At 27.4% G+C, this 9,298-nt stretch overlaps 1 protein-coding gene across 1 annotated transcript in view; it reads left to right on the top strand.

Moving 5' to 3' along the window:
* The window catches only part of LOC145181498 (rabphilin-3A-like), an 18,292-nt gene extending 9,392 nt beyond the window's left edge, over positions 1-8,900 (top strand). Inside the window, exons 8-16 of the mRNA XM_090075365.1 lie at positions 111-500; positions 4,124-4,203; positions 4,352-4,429; positions 6,848-6,957; positions 7,052-7,175; positions 7,414-7,580; positions 7,725-7,806; positions 7,955-8,051; positions 8,191-8,900. Of these exons, the coding sequence (XP_089931491.1) occupies positions 111-500; positions 4,124-4,203; positions 4,352-4,429; positions 6,848-6,957; positions 7,052-7,175; positions 7,414-7,580; positions 7,725-7,806; positions 7,955-8,051; positions 8,191-8,318 (1,256 nt within the window). The 3' untranslated portion in view covers positions 8,319-8,900. The remainder of the gene's footprint in view (positions 1-110; positions 501-4,123; positions 4,204-4,351; positions 4,430-6,847; positions 6,958-7,051; positions 7,176-7,413; positions 7,581-7,724; positions 7,807-7,954; positions 8,052-8,190) is intronic.
* The last annotated feature ends 398 nt before the right edge of the window (positions 8,901-9,298 follow it).

Below are 9,298 nucleotides of genomic sequence, written 5' to 3'. Positions count from 1 at the left end.
GTATGTATGTATGTATGTATGTATGTATGTATGTATGTATGTATGTATGTATGTATGTATGTATGTATTATAGTAATTTCAAGTTATAGTTTCATTTACTTTTTAATTAGATTCACCTACCTCTTCATACTCCTCCAATCAAGTTGATGGTGTATTATCAGATAGGGTACAAACAAGTAATGGACTTGCAACCAGAGGACTAGTTTCCAGTAATTCAGGTGGTTTAGATATGCCCTATGAAAGACAAAGATCATATGGAAGTACTCTTTCTCTTGATATGAAACCTGAGAAAAAGCATATGCTTGGCATAAAACGTGTGATGCGTAATACAAGTAGAGAGAGTGATTCAGACAAAGTTTCACGTTCAAACCTTTCAAAACAATGTGATTTTGGATCAACTAGCAGTGATGGGCTAAGTATAAATAGTGATCAAGATATTGATGCTCTGTTTAAAGCTGAAGGGCAGAATCAAGCAGTGACAGAGAAAAAAGAGTATTATGGTCAGTAATTTTTTTGTGTTTTATTATTTTAATTTATGACTAAAAAAAGTTAAAAAAAAAACAAAAAACAACATTTTCCAACATGTATCCTCCATTGGGTATATGTATATTCTCAAAAGTATCTATACTAGTGCTTCCACATCCACAATTACTGTGGAGATTTGATAAAATTAATAAAAGATTTGATAAGATTTAGTAAAAGAATAAAAAAACGGAACTAGTTTGTTTGTTTGAATATTATAAAATATATATAGGAAAATGATTTAAAATAAATAAATGCAGTAGTAAAATTTGGAGTTATTTAAAGGAATTTTAAGATTAAGAAAAAAAAGACTTTTTATACTGCACTTTTGTTGTTAAGTTGTTGTTATGTTATAAAGAGATAAAAAATTATATCCTGAAAATTTAGCAATTTTTAAATAAGTGTTATGAAAAAATAAATCACAAAAGTATTTTTATATCTGTCAAAAATTGACTCAGTAAGCCTACCTAGTAAATAAGGATTACACATACCAGCAAGTTAATGGTTACAAGATTACAAATTATTATAAAAGTCAAATCACAAGTACATTGTAAAACAGAGTGGTGTATCAATTCAGTGTTTTTTCATTGGTTATTAACAGTAAATTTTAACACCTCATCAAAATCATTTACTGAGCCTAATTATCAAATAAATGATTTCAATTTATTCTGTTGGTATCCAATCATAAAAAAAATGTTTACTTTTTTTCACACTATTTCAGTTAGTTGGTATTTTTCAGCATTGGTGAATAAAAAGATAATAATGATAAAAACCAACTTGATCCGAAAAAGAAACAGCAATGTCTAGGTAATCAGTGCATAATGTCTAGATTATCAGCACATCTATATAATTAGTGCATAACGTCTAGGTTATCAGTGCATAGTGTTTAGCTCTTTGCTCAGCTGTAAAAGTGACAATATAAGTATATATCATTAGATAGCACCCTTCAGGTTTAAGTAGCCCCAGTATTTTCATTCATAAATTTTAAGGTATTAAGAAGCAGTTGGTATCATTTGAACCAGGCTGTGTGGCAGACAGCAGCATCTGAGTAAGTATGGCTATGTTTTGTTACAGCACCAAAATATTATTGACTCTCAAGTTTCCCACACCTAAATCCAATTGAGATTATAAATATATTCAAACAAATTGCCCATTTCATTCAATGAAAAGCTAATAATTTATATATTTCCTTGCATATTGAAAAGTTGGTAGAATAAAAATATAAAAAATACAAATATCTAAAATAAAAATGTGTAAAACAAAAATATTTAATGAAGAAGTGTAAAATGAAAGATGTCAAATAAAAATATGTCAAATAAAGAGGCAACAAAATTTTGTCAAATAAAGAGGCAACAAAAATTTGTCAATTTGTGAGTTTGTCAAATTTAGGTTTTTATTTAATAGCCCAATTGTTGTCTGACACATCTAAACAAATTCTAAGTTCATGAATTCACTTCTAAGTTAGGGGAGAAACTTAATGAATGGGATGAGTATTGAATGGGACAAACTCAGATTCTTATAGAAGCATCGATGTAAGGATATTCAAATTCCTGTAACATAGAATGATAACATAGAATTCAACTGACCAACTCATCCATCCTATTGCGGTATGACTGTAATGATATCAGATGTTATTGTGTTTTCGAATGTAAACAGTAATTTTTAAAAATGTTTTTGTTTTTCTGATTTTGCAGCAATTTTTGAAGTTATGGAAAATAAAATTCCATACTTAAATAGCGCTCTCTAGTACTACAGTGTGTAAAACATTCAAGCTTAAATAATGGTGTTTTTGGTGTGTCTAATCATTTTTGGACAAAGTGATGCGCATATTGAATGGGACAAAATACTACTTATTGAATGAGTTTAATAAGGTATTATTTACAGCTCAGCAGGGGGATGCTGCAGTCCCTTACTTTTACCCCCATGGGTAATGGGTATTATTTACACACTTTTACACTGCAATATTTTACTTAAATAAAAATCACTAAATGCAATATTCTAAAATGAGAAAATTCTTCTTTAATTGAAGTTTAATTAGAGTTAAAAAGTTAAAAGTTGAAAATGTTTTTTGTGCAGTCTTTATGTATGTATCTATGCATTTAACTACATTTACAATTAGTTAATTAGTTTGAAAAATGACTAAATTAAACACCTTCATTTTTAATTCTTTTATGTTTGTCCAGTTGAATGAGACATACTTAATGAATGGGACAAATGTCATGCTCCAATAAAACTCTCTTTTTACCAATAGCCAAATGCAAATCCAATTTTTTTTTTTACTATATAGTTGAGCAAGAGTCGGTGTTTGTCAAACATATTTTAATATATATATTAAACAATTTTATCTATGTTTAAAAACCATTTTGGTAAAGCTGTCCCATTCATTGAGCTTCTCCCCTAACCTGTAAATAACCTTAAGTTCAGCAGCATGCTTTCCTTTATCATAATTTCTTTTTTTCCTTTAATACACCATGATAGTCCTTTAGGTAACTCACATTCTTCACAATTCATTATACGAAGTTTGTATCAAATGGAATGTGTTAAACTTAATCTAAACTATGTCTTCTTGGGAGTTTCTGCAGATTTTTTATGAAACACCCAATTTTTTTTTTTAAAAAAAAGTTGTACAATATTTAAAATAATTTTGATAGATTATTAATTTCAGAGCCTCTGAAAGTTAAATATATATATAAGTAGTTATACATATATATAAGTAGTTATATATATATATAAATAAATAAATAAATAAATATATATATATATATATATATATATATTATATATATATATATATATATATATATATATATATATATATATATATATATATATATATATATATATATATATATATATATATATATATATATACTACTTATATGGTAAAATATATTATAATAAAAAAACACCCATAAAGAGTGTTTTATAGAAACACTCTTTATGGGTGTTTTTTTATTATAATATATTTTATCATATAGAATGATCAAGGTGTTCATCTGGATCACTTATTTTTTAAATCTTGTCAATGTGGCAAATTGAGTCAATGAAGGGGAAATTTTTAGAATAAAAAAAATGTATTTATTACATATATGCATTTTGAATATTTGATGTAGTTTTTTATAATAAATATGGATAAACTTTGGTTTATCTTACTTTTAGTTTAAAACTGACACAAAATTTCTAGGCAAATTATAGTTTTTATTGCTAGAGTTTTTTTTCTTAATTTATCATGTGGTGTTGAAAAGGATTTGAGTTTTATTTTAGAAGGGATTTTTCAGGAATATTCAAATTAAAACTACTTTGTTTGTCAAATTTTGCTGCTAGAAATATTGCTACTTGAAATACTGCTACTTGAAATACTGCTACTAGAAATATTGCTACTAGAAATATTGCTACTAGAAATATTGCTACTTGAAATATTGGTTCTAGAAATATTGCTAGAAGAAATATTGCTGTTAGAAATATTGCTATTAGAAATGTAGTTGCTTGTTAACTAAAACTTGAAAGTTTAAAAGACCTTTTATTTTTGTCTATGATAAGAATTTCATAAATTAGATATGGATTCAAAGTAGTTACGCACTTTAAACTCTGATATTTGTAGGTAAAATTGGTATGATTGAGTTCACATTAAAATATGATGGTCATACTGAAGAATTACTGGTCATTATTCAAAACTGCAAAGTAAAATGCTTCTTTATATTTGTCAATCTTATTTTGCTTATAACCTTTCTTAAGGTTTTATTAAATTTTTACGCAAATTTTATTGTCTTTTCCACATGTTATGTTCACAATGAATTAGAATTTTTCAAGTATGAAAGTGACATTTTAGGGTTTGTGTGGTGATGTTGACAAAGGAAAGCTCCCCTTTCCTTTTGTGAAGACATATTTGCTACCAGAGGCTGCTAAGGTATAATTTAGATTGAATATTTAACATAAAAATTGAAAAAATTGTCTTTTAGAAATATCTTTCAAAATATCAGCAGCTCCAACTTCACTTATGAAGCAGGCTTAGTCATAATGCTTAAACTACAGCAGCGCTCAAAAAAGTATGCTGACAATATCATCTTCTTGAATTACTCAGAAATGAAGTGAGCTAGATTCTTGAAATTTTCACCAATCAATTGTTATGTGTCAATGTACTTTTAAACTCATAGATGAAAAGTATGTCGTGTCAAAGTTTTAATCAAAATTATAATAAAAAATACAAATATTTCTAATTATTAATGGTTAATATAATGTTGCATAATCTTTTGCATCAGTTACTGCCTTACAAAAAAATGGCACTAATCAAATTTTACTCATTACATCAAATTTCAGTGATATTGAAAAATTGTTACTTATTTGAAGGGTTTTTTTTGCTGTGAATTTTTCTATTGAAGTGTTCCTAAAAATTTTTTAAAAGTCTACAGTTTTAAATTCAAGAATTCAAACTTCTTTAATTTACAAAATTCCCTAAAAACTTTTGATGTGTGTTCATAATCTTGCTTGAAAAGCCATTTACCAGGATCATATCTTGTTTCTAATTCTGTTTTCATCCATTGGGTCTTAAATTAAATAAATTAAATAAATTAAATAAATTAAATAAATTAGACGAAAATCATCACAAGGAAAAACATCCCCAAGTTTTTACATTTGCTCCAACATGCTTAAAAGTTGGAAGTTGAAACTTTGAATCAAAATGAGTGCCATTAGGTTGTCTTATAATTCGATCAGAACCAAATATCATAACTTTAGGTTCAATGCTCCAAAGTGGTTTTTTTGAGAATGGTTGTGAGTTCCATGATAAATATTTTCTTGGTAGCTTAACTTGCTTTTATATTCTTAGCTGGTATCAACGGTTTCTTTGCCAGGCCTCTTCCAAATAGATTTACTGCATTCAAATGAGCTTTTTACTTTAAATATTATAATTTACCAAAATGAACATTTAAGGAGATGCATTTGATCATGGATCAGCTTTTGATTCTTGTTTTCTTTCTGCCTTTATTTTTAGTCAGTCAAACTTCTTTGCAGTGTGAACAGTAAACACTGAATTTGATTGTTTGCTTTTTCAGACTAAATATTTTTCTAATTTCACTCCAGCTCTAAAATGCTAAAATGCTCTTGAGCGCGGAGTTGCTGCATTAACTATCAATTGTTTAATAGGCAATCTCAATTATTTTTGTCCATTTTCAAATAATTTCAGATTCTTGCATTGTTTAACTTGCTGAAAACAAAAATACTGAAAAAAAAAAAAAAAGAAACACTCAAAGGAGTTGTCAACTTGAAAACTTTGAGTTTTCTGTTATGTAAGCAAAGAATTTTTATTACTCTTTATCTAATGTTAATTAAAGATGTTTAATTAGTATCAGATTAAACAACTTTAATTAACAAAAGATGAAGAGTTTAGATTGAATTGATGCAGAGTTATTTTAAGAAAAGGTGATTGTCAGCATTGTTTTGAGCACAACTGTTTTACTTATTTTTAGACTTAAATCAAAATTACATTTTGTTTGTGGCCGTAAAACAAGTTCAAATTTGAAACTTAAAAAACTATATCAAATATTATTTTGACAAATGGTAAATATTGTCTTCGTTTTCATATTTCTGAGATCAATTTTGTTTTCACAATTTCTATTTATTACATTTTGCAATTCTGTAAAAAATGCTCATTAAATATTAGAAGAGGTTAAACCGGTTTTGCTCTAAGAGTTTTTTTAAGCATTTTTTAAGCATCAATTTTTGCTTTTTTGGTTTTTTATGAATAGTAATGAATAAAGTAAAAGCTTCTGTATCAGTCATTTGAAATCATTTGAATTTAAATAATAAATTTTTAGACATAAAAAATTTCAAAGTTACAGGAAAAAAATTAGTGCTGCATTTGATATCTTATGTAGTTTTGTTACAATCTCTCAAGTCATTGTGCGGAATTGCTATTCAAGTAAAACTATTGAATTTCAAATAAAAAATTTTAAATAACAAATTTGTGTATGAATATAATTTTGTCTCGCCGAACAAGCTGTTTTAAATATATAAAGAGCTCTTTCTTAAAAGACTGATGAAGAAATTTGTACTTTTTCATTATGATCATTTAAAAACCAAAAAACAAAAGGGTGATGCTTAGTTTTTTTTCAGAACTTATGAATCCTAATGCTATAAATTTTTCCCTCAATTTCTGGTTTTAGAGTTTTTACAACCTGGGTATTATATGTAATAGTATTGTACTATTATAAATATCTAAAGATTTATGGCACATAAATAGTAGATCAATAGCCAACTTTTTATAAAAAGTTTAGTAGAAGTTTTTAATTTTTTTGTTAGAAGATTTTTACTTTTATATTTTTTACAGGCAACAAAGAAACGAACTTCCACATTAAAGAAGACAGCTGATCCAGTTTTTAATGAAACTCTTGTTTATCATGGTATATCAGAATCTGACATTCGAAGCAAAGGATTGAAGTATGGTTGAATTATGATTTTTTTTTTTTTTTTTTTTCTTCCAATCAATGAGGGATTTTACCATGGCAGACTTTTGAATTATTCAAATTTTTAGGCTGTCTGTAATGGATGAGAAATCTCGACATAGTACAGTGATTGGAGAAACATCCATTCCTCTAAAGAATCTAAGCATGCAACCTGTGCAACAGTTTCGAAGAATATTGGATCTTAGAAATAATGTGAGTTTTTCATTCTTTAATCAAAGAGCGTAATATCAATTGTCATCTTGCTTACTTATTAATGCACTTTGTTAATTAACTTACTTAATTTACATAAACTTATTTGTTTGTTAATTTCTTTCTCTGTAAAATTAATATCCTTTGCTATGAACACCATCTGCTAGTATTTTCTCATTTCTACTTCTACTATCACTAAAAATTACTCTCCGACGTACAATCAAGAGCTATTTTGTAATAGAGTAACCCATTATACTTGGACTCACATATCAACTCAAATAATCCTGGTCGTATTGAATTGGCTTTGCAATATCTTTCAAAACAAGAAAAACTGGTTGTGGGAATTGTTCGGTGTGCTGGACTTAAAGCTCATGACTCTAATGGTTACTCTGACCCTTTTGTAAAATGGTAACGTAAAAGATTGCATATATTTTATGTGTAATTTTTGTGTGTATATGTATGCATAGGTATGTATATGCATTCTGTATTAGTGTTGAAGTTTTTTAAAAATGAAATGATTTTTTTTTTCTCATTAACCTTGCTTGTGTTTAGTTATCTTCTTCCTGATCCTCACAAATACACAAAACAAAAAACCACAATAAAGAAAAAGACACTGAATCCTGAATTTAACGAGGTACCATAAACATCCTCTTCAATATTTTTATTAATTAAACTTTTGTGATAATAAAGAGTCTTTCGGTGTTGTTTTATGCACGAGTTAAGCACGTGGAGTGCTTCGAACGATCTAACGATTTATTTTTACAAACTCTTTATTTTTAAAGGAATTCACCTATAAAATAGCGCACCATGAGTTGGCAAAAAGGACTTTGCATATCACGGTGTGGGACCATGATGTTGGTAGAACAAACGACTTCATAGGTAGCCTAGTAGTGTTAGCACTTATAATTTCCTTTTTCCCTGTGTTTTGCTTATTATTATTTTGCGTTGCTTTTATTTTCATTTTAGTATTTTTAAAAATATCTAAAGCCGTGAAATTATTTTAATGGTTTCTTAATAGGTGGAATTACTTTGGGTATTCAGTCTCCACCTGAAGCTTTAAAGCATTGGTTCGAAACATTAAAAACGGCAGACAAAAAGGTTACCAAATGGCATACTCTCAGCGAAGACTGTCCAGTTATAGAATAATTTAGAATGGTTTGTGAATATAAATCAATATATATCTCTCTTGCTCGCTTTTTTCAAATCAAGACAAATATTCCTTGCTCACTTGCTTCAAATTTTAACTTTTTCGCTTGTTCCAAATTTTGACTTAACGCGCGTTATTCTGTCAAAAATATCAGAAGGAATCAAGTTCAATTTAGATTCTTTTTTAAAGAAAGATTTATTCAAAACACCGTGATCGTTCTCAGTAAACACTTTAAAGAAAAGGTTTGTATTATATAATGCTCTCTGTTCATTCTATAACTTGATTTATATAATGCTTTCTGTTCATTCTATAGGATTTGCAGTCTCAAATTTTGTATATATTTTTTTTTTATGTAATGAATGATGATTTTTCATAAACTATTGCATGCGTTTTACCTTTCAACTGTAGAGGAAATATTTTTACCTAAGTTGATATTTTAAATCAATATTCATGTTTGAAGTTCTGAAACTTTATTTCTGTATTTCTTTATAGCTCTTTTATTTTTTTGCTTTCCAAAGAAATTTCTATTTTGTAAATGTGTATTATTTAAAATGTTATTTTTAATAAATATTTTTTTAAAATTTGTTTTGGTATTACAAAACTCGCTGATAAAAGTTGGTTATCGAGTTTAAAATGTTTATATAAACATTCCTAAACATTCCAAATAACAATCGCTTATCAAAAATTAAACTATGAAAAAAAAACACCATCTCACCGGCCTCTATTTTTCATTGTGAGGAAAAGATTTCCACAAAATTATTTCTCAGAATTGTATCAGGCAGCATGCGAAATGAAATTGGCAATCTTTGCAAAGAGACTAGAAAAGCATCATCTGAATTTTAAGACTTTTCTGAGACCTTTTTGATAATCCTGTCTTCATTCTTGTTATTAACAGGATGGCGTCTTCTGCCATTACTGAATAATGAACAACTTTTTGTATATTGAATACATTTTTGTACATAATGAACAACGTTTTGTA

Source organism: Hydra viridissima, unplaced genomic scaffold, assembly GCF_058129835.1.
Source record: "Hydra viridissima isolate aposymbiotic clone 2 unplaced genomic scaffold, HvirCarnegie_v1 scaffold_20, whole genome shotgun sequence".
Lineage (NCBI taxonomy): Eukaryota > Metazoa > Cnidaria > Hydrozoa > Anthoathecata > Hydridae > Hydra > Hydra viridissima.
The sequence above is the reverse complement of the archived record's forward strand: the minus strand, read 5'-3'. Positions and strand labels throughout refer to the sequence as shown.